This window comes from Physella acuta, unplaced genomic scaffold (genome assembly GCF_028476545.2).
Source record: "Physella acuta isolate Inbredline_101_S28 unplaced genomic scaffold, ASM2847654v3 ptg001299l, whole genome shotgun sequence".
NCBI lineage: Eukaryota > Metazoa > Mollusca > Gastropoda > Physidae > Physella > Physella acuta.
The window spans coordinates 179,832-194,872 of NW_026732814.1; the positions used below are offsets into that span (position 1 = coordinate 179,832).

General features: G+C 42.2%; 1 protein-coding gene across 1 annotated transcript in view; it reads left to right on the plus strand.

Moving 5' to 3' along the window:
* The window catches only part of LOC131958201 (BMP and activin membrane-bound inhibitor homolog), a 61,659-nt gene that overhangs the window by 34,912 nt on the left and 11,706 nt on the right, over positions 1-15,041 (plus strand). Inside the window, exon 2 of the mRNA XM_059323081.1 lies at positions 9,736-10,053. Coding sequence (XP_059179064.1) covers positions 9,736-10,053 — 318 coding nt within the window. The remainder of the gene's footprint in view (positions 1-9,735; positions 10,054-15,041) is intronic.

The window sequence follows — 15,041 nt, forward strand, 5'->3', positions numbered from 1 at the left end:
TAAGTTGGCTATGTTAACTGTATGACGGCAATATTAACTGCATAACGGCTATATATTAACTGTTTAGCGGCAATTTTAACTATATAACGGCAAAATTAACTGTATAACGGCAACATTAACTGTATAACGGCCATATATTAACTGTATAAAAGAAATATTAACTGTATAACGGCAATATATTAGCTGTATAACGGCAATATTAACTGTATAACGGCTATATATTAACTGTATAACGGCAATATTTACTGTATAACGGCAATATTAACTGTATAACGGCAATATATTAACTGTATAACGGCAATATTAAATGTATGACTTCTATATATTAACTGTATAACGGCAATATTAACTGTATAACGGCTATATATTAACTGTACAAAGGAAATATGAACTGTATACGGCTATATGTTAACTGTATAATGGCTCTATACTAACTGCATAACGACCCTAAGTTGACCTAAACAGCCGTATGTTAACTGTATAACAGCTCCATAGTTAACTGTATAACGTCTCTAAATTAACTGTATAACGGCCCTATGTTAACCTATAACTGTCGTATGTTAACTGTTAACAAGAGTGCCCATAATATTCCCCACCCTCGTCACAAAAGTCTGACCTTGCAGTCCTTCTCCCCCTATAATTCCTAACTTTCATTCTCGCTAGGAATATGAAAATCTTGTCTTGGATAAAACATGTATTAAAACATGTATTAAAACATGTATAAAAACATGATTGTGCTAAGCAGTCCTGTAACTGGATGTCTTCAAACTTAGGCTAAACATAAACGAGGTGTACATTGCGAGTACACAATTACATTACAATGGGTACACAATGAGTAGAAACGAGTACAGAGAGTACGCTGTGTGTAAACAGTGAGTACACGGTACGCTGTGTGTAAACAGTGAGTACACAGTACGCTGTGTGTAAACAGTGAGTGTACACAGTATGCTGTGTGTTAACAGTGAGTGTACACAGTACGCTGTGTGTAAACAGTGAGTACACAGTACGCTGTGTGTAAACAGTGAGTGTACACGTTAGGCAGTGTGTAAACAGTGAGTACACAGTTCGCTGTGTGTAAACAGTGAGTGTACACAGTACGCTGTGTGTAAACAGTGAGTACACAGTTCGCTGTGTGTAAACAGTGAGTGTACACAGTACGCTGTGTGTAAACAGTGAGTACACAGTACGCTGTGTGTAAGCAGTGAGTACACACAGTACGCTGTGTGTAAACAGTGAGTACACAGTACGCTGTGTGTCAACAGTGAGTACACAGTACGCCTTGTGTAAACAGTGAGTACACAGTACGCCTTGTGTAAACAGTGAGTACACAGTACGCTGTGTGTAAACAGTGTGTGCACACAGTTCACTGTGTGTAAATGGTGAGTGTACACAGTACGCTGTGTATAAACAGTGCGTACACAGTACGCTGTGTATAAACAGTGAGTACACAGTACGATGTGTGTAAACAGTGAGTACACAGTACGCTGTGTGTAAACAATGAGTGTACACAGTACGCTGTGTGTAAACAGTGAGTACACAACTGTGTGTAAACAGTGAGTGTACACAGTACGATGTGTGTAAACAATGAGTGTACACAGTACGTTGTGTGTAAACAGTGAGTGTACACAGTACGCTGTGTGTAAACAGTGAGTACACAGTACGCTGTGTGTAAACAGTGAGTACACAGTACGCACCTTGTTTACACGTCTCTATAAAAAGAAACGTTGCTCTAGATTAACTTGAACTCGCGAGTTTTATTTCAAAAGACAGACAGGAGACATTGCTTGAAGATAGGAATCACAGAGTGGAAGACAGACATTCCCCTCTGTGCTGGTAGGTTAGTTTTTCTTTTTCATCAGAGACAGAAAGAAAAAGGGGGAGGCTAAGAGCTCAAGTAGAATAAACTAAGATGGTTGATAAGAGAGGATTACCGCGGGCTTTAGTAGTTATGGTGGGGTTTTACTCGGCAGCGGGTTTTGTGGGATTCTATCACGGCATCCGGTTAGTGGGATTCTATCATCGGGTTAGTGGGATTCTATCATCGGGTTAGTGGGATTCTATCATCGGGTTAGTGGGATTCTATCATCGGGTTAGTGGGATTCTATCATCGGGTTAGTGGGATTCTATCATCCGGTTAGTGGGATTCTATATTCCGGTTAGTGGGATTCTATCATCCGGTTAGTGGGATTCTATCATCGGGCTAGTGGGATTCTATCATCGGGTTAGTGGGATTCTATCATCCGGTTAGTGGGATTCTATCATCGGGTTAGTGGGATTCTATCGTCGGGTTAGTGGGATTCTCTCATCGGGTTAGTGGGATTCTATCATCGGGTTAGTGGGATTCTATCATCGGGTTAGTGGGATTCTATCATCGGGTTAGTGGGATTATATCATCGGGTTAGTGGGGTTCTATCACGGCATCCGGTTAGTGGGATTCTATCATCGGGTTAGTGGGATTCTACCTAGGCATCCGGTTAGTGGGATTCTATCGAAGCAGCGGGTTAGTGGGAATTTATCATCGGGTTAGTGGGATTCTTTATGTGTGTAAGATTGTCATTACCTTTCTATCGTGGCTGAGGTTCGCCCATTTCCACGAAAACTCCCAATGTTTTACGCTCATGTAAACAACAACTGTAATTTTAATAGGCTAAATGACTGTCTTACTTGCTTTTGGTTGCCAGATAAATATTGAAACCTCCAGTTCAAAGATAATAATTTAAAAAAAAATTATATTACAAAAAAAGTTTAATATTATTTTTATCCTATTCATGCTTGTTAAAACCAGTTGTACGGGAGATCCGACAATGTTGTGAGATCCACTAACTGACACACCCCATTAAACATGGCGCCCACTCCAACCCTTGTTGAAATTACCTACTGCATTTTAAAACAAACACTCCACTACGTTGTACCGTTTCTTGGATGCGCTTTCTTTTATTATTAGTCTACTCCGTAGCCCACCCCTCTTAAAGACCCCCTCCGCTCTCAAAGACCCCCTCCCCTCACCCCCCCCCCCCCCCCCCCCAACACTGCCTCCCACTCCCAACGCGAGTCATTAATCAGTCCTGCCGCTGAGACCTATCTTCCCGGATTAACTTGTAGCCGGCGGGTTCAAAGTTTAAGCTCGGATTAACTGAGAGAAACGTACGTACACGAACGCACGTTATGCAAATGTTTCGTGACTTACAGTACTCCCCCCCCTCCCCCAAGACACACACACAGACGGAGATGGGAGTATATATTTCATAGATACACGTGATACGCTGTTAACCCACCTGTCTATAAATCTGATTTCTTGTGCCCAAAAAATACAAGTTCTATACACAACTCTACAACAGTTTTATTCTGTTCTGTTGTATTTGTTATTGTAACAACGCGTATTTGTTGATGAGACAATACGGTGTTATTGTGAAGTACAGTCTGTTACAGTTATATTTTGCTGATGTTTCATATTGTCAACACAATTAGGGGGAACACTTAGCCCATTCAACTAATTTGTTTTTAAAAATATCGGCCTTCTTGCGAACAGGAGCGCTATTTTGCTGAATGTGTACCAAATTTTATTTAATGGCTGTCGGATGTTTACCAAACTTAGTTTCAGGGATGTCATAAGTTCGCCCCATAAAGGGATGTTTATCCCCACACACACACTAGATTACCCCCCCCCCTTCATCCTGTATGTTTTGGTTACCCTACATATTAGAACAATAAATAAAACTGTACATGCTACAAATTTATCTCGTGAGCTTAAAAAAAATCCACATTTTAATCGGGTGTTTTTACATGCCGGTATTTTATGTTTTCAACTATCTGAATCCACATTTAACGGTCGTGGGAGGGGGTGGGGGGTGAGGATGTGAGGTGAGGATGAGAAGGGGGGTGAGGATGGTAGAAGAATGATGTTTTCAAGTCAACAGCTCTCGACTCAATTCAACACGTCTAGATTCGAATTTCGTGAACCCTTCTCTAATTATATTCCAACCGTTAACCCAGCTCTACGAGTAACCCCAAAACCTTACCAGACAGGTTGGTCCCAATACACCAACAATACCCGCATCTATAAAGTAAAGTAAAAGAAAAAATTCCCTTTCAAACCTAACGGTCTATGGGGCAAGTGAAGTAGAGTTCACTTGTTTCTGTGACCTCGGCATATGAAGAGGTAGTGTGGTCAGCACTATGCCCAGCCGCCTTTACTTTCCCTAACGTGAGTAAGTTACCCATCAGAGTTGGGTTGACTCAGGGACGGTCTACTGACTTGAACTCGGATTCGAACTCAAGATTTACGGGTTAGTAGTCCAGACCACTCCGTCTCAACCCGCATCTATACGTGTTGTAAAAATCATTAAAACCAACCCCTACAGAACAACACATCCAGGAAAAGAGAACTCCTATCTTATCTCTTTCATTCAATGTGGCTGCTAGACCGGACAACTCGCGCTCTATGTCCATGATAAATGCAAGCATCAAACTAAAAATACGCCCCAGCTATTTCTTATTAACGTTCTTTCAAAAAATCTTAACACCTAAATAATTTAGACTGTGGCGTGCTTCAGAAAACCCGGAGGAAATTGAAGATAATAATAGACTCCCTTTATCTGTCAGTTCCCTTCACAATTGTGAACTCATAAGGTTTTCACTCTTTAAAAAAAAGTTTTAAAAATTGAGCAGGAATAAAAAAAATCACCTTTACTATCGTCTACAAAGGTAGCGGCAATTTCTATTGCCGTAAACTTTTGAAACAATTCCCATCTTGCCGGCAATAAACTTGTCTAGTTGTTTCTTAGAAATGTTTTATGGGACTCTCTAAAGAGAATTTTTTTTTTACTTTATGCAGAGATGGGCTAAAAATGCGTACATTTTAAAATTTTCACGTGTAAATATAAGCAACAGAGTTTAGGAAACAGTCCGTTATTTTTTTATTTTTCACGTAAAATGTGATAAATACGACAAGTACTGTTTCATTGCAATAAACGTTTTTACACACATACACGCACACGCACATATACACACATAAACACACACACGCACACACTCTCACACACCAACGCGCACACACTCTCATACGCACATATATATGATGTGTCCAAGAACAGGATAGCCTTATAACAACTTACCAAGACAATCTTTACTCAGAGTAAGACATACATTTATTTGTACACAGCGTATACATGTAAAATACATTATTCATCAGTTCCACTCAAATATAGATTATACAGACACAACACAACACACACACACACAAACCTGGTCAGATGCACATAGTCTTGACTCCCAGTAGAAGTCTCATGTCTGTTTAAACTTGCCCATTGTGTTGATGGTTTAAAGTGTACCTGATCTTTAATCTTATATTTTCACGTGCAGTGGTCAGTGGCAATAATTAAACGATAATCCTCTCTGTGACTGCAGCCTGCCACCTCGTCGCGCAACTTCGCCGTGTTAAGTTTTTTTTTCTTCGATACTCAACTCGAAAGTTACGTGTCAGAAAAAAAACAACCCATTACGATTAGCAGCCCAGTGGTCTTGGCAATCCACAAACTGTTTTAGCGTTGACAATACACAAACTGTTTTAGCGTTAACAATACACAAACTGTTTTAGCGTTGTGCCCTGCTTTGATGGGTCAATGTGCATTGACTAGTCCCTGGACAATTGAAGTCACCCTCAAAACTTTTCTTCTTATTTTTTCAGGCCTAAACTTCTGTGTTTACTTTCAATTTTCGTTTCCTGTGAATATACCTGTCTAGTGGGTTTGTGATTTATGTAGAAAATAACCACTTGTGTTATGTAAATTTGACCTAGGACGTCACTTCCGGTGCCCGCCACTCAAGCTTTTGATGTTTATGAAGCCTAACTGTCCGCCATTAATGTGTTTGGTTTTCAAATGCTTCAGCCTCTTAAGAGCGGCTCCAGCTAGATTTAAATAGATGAAGGGACGGACGTTCGTTCAGCAGGGGATGGGTGTCTGGATTGTTGGGTTGTTGGGTGTCTGGGTTGTTGGGTGTCTGGGTTGTTGGGTTGTTGGGTGTCTGGGTTGTTGGGTGTCTGGGTTGTTGGGTTGTTGGGTGTCTGGGTTGTAGGGTGTCTGGGCTGTTGGGTGTCTGGGTTGTTGGGTGTCTGGGTTGTTGGGTGTCTGGGTTGTTGGGTTGTTGGGTGTCTGGGTTGTTGGGTTGTTGGGTGTCTGGGTTGTTGGGTTGTTGGGTGTCTGGGTTGTTGGGTGTCTGGGCTGTTGGGTGTCTGGGTTGTTGGGTGCCTGGGTTGTTTGGTGTCTGGGCTGTTGGGTTGTTGGGTGTCTGGGTTGTTGGGTGTCTGGACTGTTGGGTGTCTGGACTGTTGGGTGTCTGGGTTGTTGGGTTGTTGGGTGTCTGGGTTGTTGGGTGTCTGGGCTGTTGGGTGTCTTGACTGTTGGGTGTCTGGGTTGTTGGGTGTCTGGGCTGTTGGGTTGTTGGGTGTCTGGGTTGTTGGGTTGTTGGGTTGTTGGGTGTCTGGGCTGTTGGGTGTCTGGGCTGTTGGGTTGTTGGGTGTCTGGGATGTTGGGTGTCTGGGTTGTTGGGTGTCTGGGTTGTTGGGTGTCTGGGATGTTGGGTGTCTGGGCTGTTGGGTGTCTGGGTTGTTGGGTGTCTGGGCTGTTGGGTGTCTGGGCTGTCGGGTGTCTGGGCTGTTGGGTTGTTGGGTGTCTGGGCTGTTGGGTTGTTGGGTGTCTGGGATGTTGGGTGTCTGGGCTGTTGGGTGTCTGAGCTGTTGGGTGTCTGAGCTGTTGGTTTTCTGGGCTGTTTGGGCTTTCAGGTTGTGCTCTCTGTTCGTTCAATTTGGTTGTGAGAGTCTACACACAGCCTTTTGATGTTCAGACTGGGATTTTGTGGACTCACTAGCATAAAATTTATTAAGATAATTGAGTTCAATCCAACATTTAGGATAATAAAATGTTTGTTTCTAGTTTTCAAGGACTCCGATATTTTTTAATTCAGGCTATCAAACGTTGTGAGAATACAATTTAATCAAATCACTCTGTTTTTTTTTCTCAAACACACTGCGTATATATATATATATATATATATATATATATATATATATATATATATATATATATATATATATATATATATATATATATATATATATATATATATATATATATATATATATGCAGAGAGAGAGAGAGAGAGAGAGAGAGAGAGAGAGAGAGAGAGAGAGAGAGAAGAAAGTGATTATAGAGATGAATCATTTAAACACAAGACAGACAGAACCCACACAATAAAAACAGATCTAAACAACAGACAGACAGATTTACACAACAGAAAAAAAAAACAATGCTCGTCAAATCGCACCCAGTGACCCTGGAGTTATCTTTACGACGGCGCCGAGGCCCAAACCAAACGAGTGCATTTATTACTGCTCTATTCTCTCGCGAGGCCTCATCACGTGTTCTATTATCTCGCGAGACTTCATCACGTGATTGTTGACAATGAAGCGCCGCCATTAGGAAGTCTGGCGAGCGGCGAGAAGTTTGGTGGAGCTCTAAGTGTGTCGGGTCCTCTAAGACACCTAGAGTCTATGTCTGCATTTTTTAGCTCCCCCCCCCCTTCTCCTGTCTCTGGCAAATTATTTGTAGCGCAAGCATTAAATAGTTTTAAAAGCTCTGAGCGACTGGTGACATGGGCACGTAGGGTGATAATAAATAAAATCAAAGCTACAGGTAGAGAAGAGCTTGGCTGGCTGGTGCGGGGCTTAGCATTCTAATGCGCTCGGTGCGTTTTTTATAGGGAGACACCAAAATCTGTGCTGCCGGTGTAGAGTTAATACACACGTGGGATATGGGAATAGAGAAGTCAAAACATAGCATTGACATGCTCAACACAAGTACACATGAGCGTCTGGTCTTCTCATGGTTTCTGTCAATGGTGATATTTTTGGGCCATTGTGATGTTCTGTGGCCATACTGATGTTCTCTGTCAATGCTGATGTTTTCTGTCATATGGTGATGTTCTCTATCACATCCTGATGTTCTCTGTCGCATGCTGATGTTCTATGTCACATGCTGATGTTCTCTGGCTATTGTGATGTTCTCTAGCCAGTGTGATGTTTTCTAGTCAGTGTGATGTTCTCTGGCCATGATTGGGTTGGAAAACATCCCTCCTGAGTCGTGGATCGTACACTGTTACTACAATAGAGCCGTTAACGTTTGGTTTGAGTGGTGTAAAAGGCTGAGGATACTGTTGGACTTCCCAGTAAAACGTATCTTCAATCAGAATAGCGGCCATTGATAAGTGGGATGACAAGAAGATTAGTCTAAAGGAAAGAATTGCAGGCATTGCTAATTACCGAGCTTTGAGAGGCAATGACCGTCATATTGCTATTAACACATCATGTTGCTAATATCCCAGCTTTTTGCTAAGCGCATATAATGTTGCTATTCACACCACATGTTGCTATTCACACAGCATGTTGCTATTTACACGACGTACTGCTTTTCATACAGAATTTTGCTATGTACAAAGCTTATTGCTATTTACGCGACCTATTGCTATTTACACAGCGTGTTGCTATTTACGCGACCTGTTGCTATTTACACAGCGTGTTGCTATTTGCGCGACCTGTTGCTATTTACACAGCGTGTTGCTATTCACAAAGTGTTTTTACATAACCTGCCCCCAATTTTCTCACAATGAAATGAGATTTCTTTTTTTCTCCCCATCCAATTTCTAGCTCTCTCACCAAATGGCATTAATAAATTAAATAACAAAAAATTCTGGGTCTGCACCTAATTAATCTAATGTGGAGTCTAGGCTTGAATGCGTGATGTCCTCACACTGTGCATGCACTAGACAGATCGACACCGGGGATGGCGACAAGAAGATTGAGGTGGGGGGGGGGGGGGGGGGAGAGAGAAATGGGGTGGGGGGATAAAGACGACCACGTTTTGTTTCCATGTTAGGCACTCTTTACTGTACTACATGGTTGAAGGGAGATTTTCTATGAGAGACATCGAGTACTCAGTTTTTTTTTTTTTTTTTTTTTTTTTTTTTTTTTTTTTTTTAATTTTTAAAAAAAAAAAAATTTTTATTATTTTTTTTTTTTGTGACGTTATTTTCATGCCTTACTCACTGGTCTTGACATATTTGCAGGAGAAACAATTTTCGATTTGTTGTAGGGGAAGTAATCGCTTTGTTTGGGAAGTAATTGATTTTTTTTTGGTAAGGGAGAGTTATATCGATTTGTGTGTGTGTGTAGAGTGCGGTTGTGGCTTTGTTGAGCAACAGTTGCAGGTGGCGCAATGCGAAAGAGACGTCATGCAGGTGCTAGAAGCTAGAAGACGTCACTTCAATGACGCATGTTAATACGTCTGGCAGATGTCAGTTATTTAAAAAAACAAAACTCAAGTGAAGGAAATGAACATATAATATCTGACGTCTCAATGTATTTGTTTAGCACGCGTGTATGTATGTATGTATGTCTGTATGTATGTGAATCTCTGACCTAGATTGCCATATTGGCATTGAACTGTTGTATATGGAACTTGGCCACACGACTCTGGCAAGGTTATTGTTGAGTAGATAAATATCACGTGATATTAACATACTGTCACGTACCGTGTAGTGAGATGTAGAACTAGAGATATACCCCATCATTTTTTTTCCCATTCCCATTGTCTAGCATATCGTGCATGCCATACGTTATATGTAACTGTCTACAAACTGTTCGCCATCTCCCACGTGACCTTTTGTTGTCATCTCTTGCAGGTGAGCTTCGCTGCTACTGTAATGAGTCGGGCTGCGTGTCCACCTCCTACATGTGCAAGTCCAGCGCCGGCCAGTGCTACACGGCGGTCGAGGTCCGGGGCGAGGTGACCCACCAGACCCACGGGTGCCTGGACCACCTCCCCGAGGAGCAGCAGGCCTCGTGCCGGGAGAGCGTTGACGTCATCAGCGCCTCGGGGAAAGGGCCGGTCACCCTGCCGCTGCTGCTCTGCTGCACCGACCACATGTGCAACTACATCCGGGACGACTTCGACGTCAGCATCATCCTGACGCCAAAGTACAACGGCACATTCCACAGAGGTAAGGCACACGTCACTTCCCGTTACTTTAAAGATAAACAACATGCACACCTGAAGCACTATACGCGACTAGTAGCCTTAAGTCTTTGTTAGAACTTAACGCACACCCGTACATAAATTATGTGATGTGTTGCTCAACGGTACGCACACATACACACAGTCGTGCACACTTACGTGTATATAGACACACACATACGTGTATACAGACACACACACACATTTACACACCGACACACACGCCAGCCAACGTAATATTCCTTGTGCGCGACATCCCCCCCCCCTCCCCCACCAGTCTTGGCGTGTAAATTATACGTCAGCTTTAGACTTGCCTTGCAATTTAACTCCATTCGTTTTCAAGTCCCTGACATTTTAATACTTTATTTTTTTTACTTCTAGCTGGTCCGGAGATCCCTCTTTAATACAGAGTGTCATCGGCGCTGAGCCCTCGCTAGAATATAGGGGCTCGTTTTTCTAGTGGCGCGCACCACATAACTTACCGTGCGCGTTACATTGCGCACTGGTGCAAGTCTACACACCTATCCGTTTACAACCGACTTGCTACAGTTTCAAAAGTTTTGAGTTTTACAACGTTAATTGGAAAAGCAGACAACGAGATTTTGTTTTTTTCTTGAAACAAATAAAACATTTTTTTTGTCCGTGGTAGAAATAAAATGTCCGACCTGACTAGTCCGACCATAGCGGTAAACAATTCTTAGAGCGGATTTTTTTTCCTTCGGTAGTCGTACATTTCCACGTCACAATAATTTTGTACTACGCGATTTATGACCAGCACGTAAACTGCAATCCTCGCTAAAGTCTGGAACTTTTTCTTCGAGCGTGTTAGTCTAAGGAAACTTTCTGAAGCGTACATCATACTTTCGGCCTAGTCCATACTTCGTGCCTCATGCATATGTCCACCCAGTTCTTCATATTAAATAGCTGCTATATAACTGAGGCTGAAAACCCATAAATAGAATATAAAGATAAAATTAATTACTAGTTATGACTAATTTACATTAGCTAGTCTATCTTTATATTAACGTTTATGGTAATTGTATTTTAAAAAATGGTATTATTTGATTTCGCTGTAAAACTGTATGTAAATAAAACGTATTTCTGTCTCCCTCTACCAAATGTCTAACGCTGTGCTAGCTTTAACTTAGAGTAGCTTCCCTTAGGAGGGAGGGATCGTTCTCCTGTCAGAAGTAATTTAGATCAAAAAGTTTTACCGTCAGATGCGCACAGGTAGTTAACACTCTACACTGGGACTTGATACTCAATCTTCCGTGTCTTTCTCACTACGTTCTCCCCTACCCACCCTCGTCCCTACCCCCTCCCGGTCCCTACCCCCCCTCCTCGTCCCTACCCCCCTCCCGGTCCCTACCCCAGCCCTGCTGAGTTTTGTCCCCATTCTTCCCAACGCTTCCGTCCTTAGTCATGCTGTTTTCTCAATCTGCGTGACGTCTTGCTTGTGTCACGGGGATGACATTTCGCCCAACAAAAGCCTGACATCTGCCGGACTCATTTGCTAGTGTCATTGAAATGACATGTCTTCTAACCCTTGACGTGAGCATGACATCTCTTTCCGCTTGTGTCATTGGAATCTTAACTTCTGGACACGCCCATGTAAATATTAGGACACACCCATGTAAACATAAGACACAATCGATGTTAACACCAATGGCACATAACCCATGTCAACATTACGGCACATAACCCATGCTAACACAAGGGCACATAACCCATGTTAACACCAGGGCACATAACTTATGTTAACACCAGGGCACATAACCCACGTTAACACAAGGGCACATAACCCATGTTAGCAAAAGGGCACATAACCCATGATAACACCAGGGCAGACAACCCATGTTAACACCAGGGCACATAACCCATGTTAACACCAGGGCACATAACCCATGTTAACACAAAGGCAGATAACCCATGTTAACACGAGGGCAGATAACCCATGTTAACACCAGGGCACATAACCAATGTTAACACAAGGGCAAATAACCCATGTTAACACAAGGGCAGATAACCCATGATAACACCAGGGCACATAACCCATGTTAACACAAGGGCAGATAACCCATTCCTTAAACCCATTTACGGGTCCCCCATGCTCCGTGTGTCAATGACAAAAAAGACGACAAAAAACAACACAAATAGCCCACACTAACCGTCTAATGTTCACGATTTGTGACGCACTGACTCCGACTCTCTGATCTCCGCTGGATGGAATGTAAATGAACCCGGGGAGTTAATCCACTGGATTATTGCCGTGAATATATAAGCATAAACGTGATGATAGTCATCATGCCTAGGTGGGCTTATTTTAACCCGAGCAGCGGCAAAGCTTTTAAACACAGTGTTGAGGGTGGAGGAAGGGAAGATTTGTGGGTTTGGTGGATGTGGCGGGTCCCTGGGTAGACCCCCACCGCCCGCCCGACCGCCCCTCTATTGATGGCATATTGTAATGGTAGCTCTGTCGTGTCTGTGGTTTCTACAGGTGGAGGTCAGCTCAAGATTTTTTGTGTGACATTGTCCTCAATGTTGGGGTGACTTAAAGTTGTCCTCAATGTTGGGGTGACTTAAAGTTGTCCTCATTTTGGGGTGACTTAAAGTTGTCCTCAATGTTGGGGTGACTTAAAGTTGTCCTCAATGTTGGGGTGACTTAAAGTTGTCCTCAATGTTGGGGTGACTTAAAGTTGTCCTCATTTTGGGGTGACTTAAAGTTGTCCTCATTTTGGGGTGACTTAAAGTTGTCCTCATTTTGGGGTGACTTAAAGTTGTCCTCAATGTTGGGGTGACTTAAAGTTGTCCTCATTTTGGGGTGACTTAAAGTTGTCCTCATTTTGGGGTGACTTAAAGTTGTCCTAAATGTTGGGGTGACTTAAAGTTGTCCTAAATGTTGGGGTGACTTAAAGTTGTCCTCATTTTTTGTGGTGACTTAAAGTTGTCCTAAATGTTGGGGTGACTTAAAGTTGTCCTCAATGGTGGGGTGACTTAAAGTTGTCCTCAATGTTGGGGTGACTTAAAGTTGTCCTAGTGTTTTGGGGTGACTTAAAGTTGTCCTAAATGTTGGGGTGACTTAAAGTTGTCCTAGTGTTTTGGTGTGACTTAAAGTTGTCCTAAATGTTGGGGTGACTTAAAGTTGTCCTAAATGTTGGGGTGACTTAAAGTTGTCCTAAATGTTGGGGTGACTTAAAGTTGTCCTGGTGTTTTGGGGTGACTTAAAGTTGTCCTGGTGTTATGGGGTGACTTAAAGTTGTCCTAGTGTTTTGGGGTGACTTAAAGTTGTCCTAAATGTTGGGGTGACTTAAAGTTGTCCTCAATGTTGGGGTGACTTAAAGTTGTCATCAATGTTGAGTTGACTTAAAGTTGTTCTCATTTTTGGGATGACTTAAAGTTGTTATAGTGTTTTGGTGACCGTATGCTATCTTCATTTTTTGGGTGACTTACAGCTGTCCTCATTTTAAGGGTGACTTGAAGCCAGAGTTTCTTCCAGGTATCTCTTCGAAAAAAATTCTACCGCCCCCCCCCCCCCCCCGAACGAAATGAAATTAATATAATATATATAGAAAATATATACTTTTAACAGTGTCCGCCCACCCGAGGAAAGTCTACCGCCCCCCCCCCCCCCGTAGAAACACTGCTTGAAGCTGCCTTCATATTTAGCGACAACACGCAACTTTAAGCTGTCCTAGTGTTCTAATGACTATTCTTCCTTGTATTTAGATGAAGATCTGATGCCGAGAGGAATATTTGATGTCGCATCTCACAAAATAGTTCTATGTCTCGTGTCATGTATTTATCCGTAACTCAATTTATGGTTTAACTATCTATGCTGATGCTCCGTGCCTTAAATTATCTTCGATACGTTTGAAAAAAATGGTAAAAAATAATGACACGATGAAACGACAGGCATATATAAATTAGAGTTCAAACTAATCTATATTTGCTCACGATATCAATTCAAAATAATAAATTTAAAGAGAAAATGGAAAATGATTTTGTTTAAAGTAGATCGGCTACGCAAAACGCTAATCTCTAAAAACAATTTCTGAAACGGTTCTTTACTTCCGGTGTAATCGAGCAAATAAACCGCCCCCAAACGAGTCAATCCTTTGACGTGTGTGTCTGCTCTTTGACCTCCCCTCTAGTGCCGGAAGCTGACATGCTTTGTCTCAACTGGTAATCACGTGACCCTAGGAGGAGCTGCTGGTGACGGCTGGATGACAAGGTCACGTCTTCCAGCGGTGCCTCTCAGTTCCGCCCCCTCCCCTCACCCATCCCCCCCCCCCCAGGGGACATAACTTCAATGTTGCTTGTTTCCCATCCAACAATAGCTACTATTCTTTTGTTCACATTTTTTTTTTCAAATCAGTCCCTGACGGTAGCACACGAGTTCTAGCCCCTGCTTCTCATTCACGCCTACATAGGGGGGCGTCGGGGCGCAATCAGTAGATAACACCCTGCCTGGGTCTATAGGAGCCAGACCTGGGTGTGACATGAGGGGGGAGAGGGGAGGGGAGAAAACTGATTCCCCTGCCCGATAACCAACGAGATGAAGTCGGATAAAATAAATTCACATTTTTTCCTCAACACGGTTTTTATTGCTTGTTTCTTTTGCTTGGAATTGAAATGCCTCCCCCTCCCCCCTTTCCCCTTGTTTTCACGTAACATTTTAGTTTCAAAATAGAATTTTTTAAAAACTTTTTAACTGTATACACGACACCTATGTTTTCTACACGTACGTATACTCTTTTCAAATACACACATACATGTATATTTTCATTTTTTTCCCAACAAACAATCTCGCTATGTTCTGTGTGCATGTATCTAAATTGAATTCCACCACACAAAAAAAAAAAAAAAAAAACAACAACAACAAAACACTTCATTTTTTTTTAAAAATTCAATGATTGAATTTTTTAGCTTTACGAATGCAACGAAAATTTTTATATAACGAAGCTTATCAGGGAA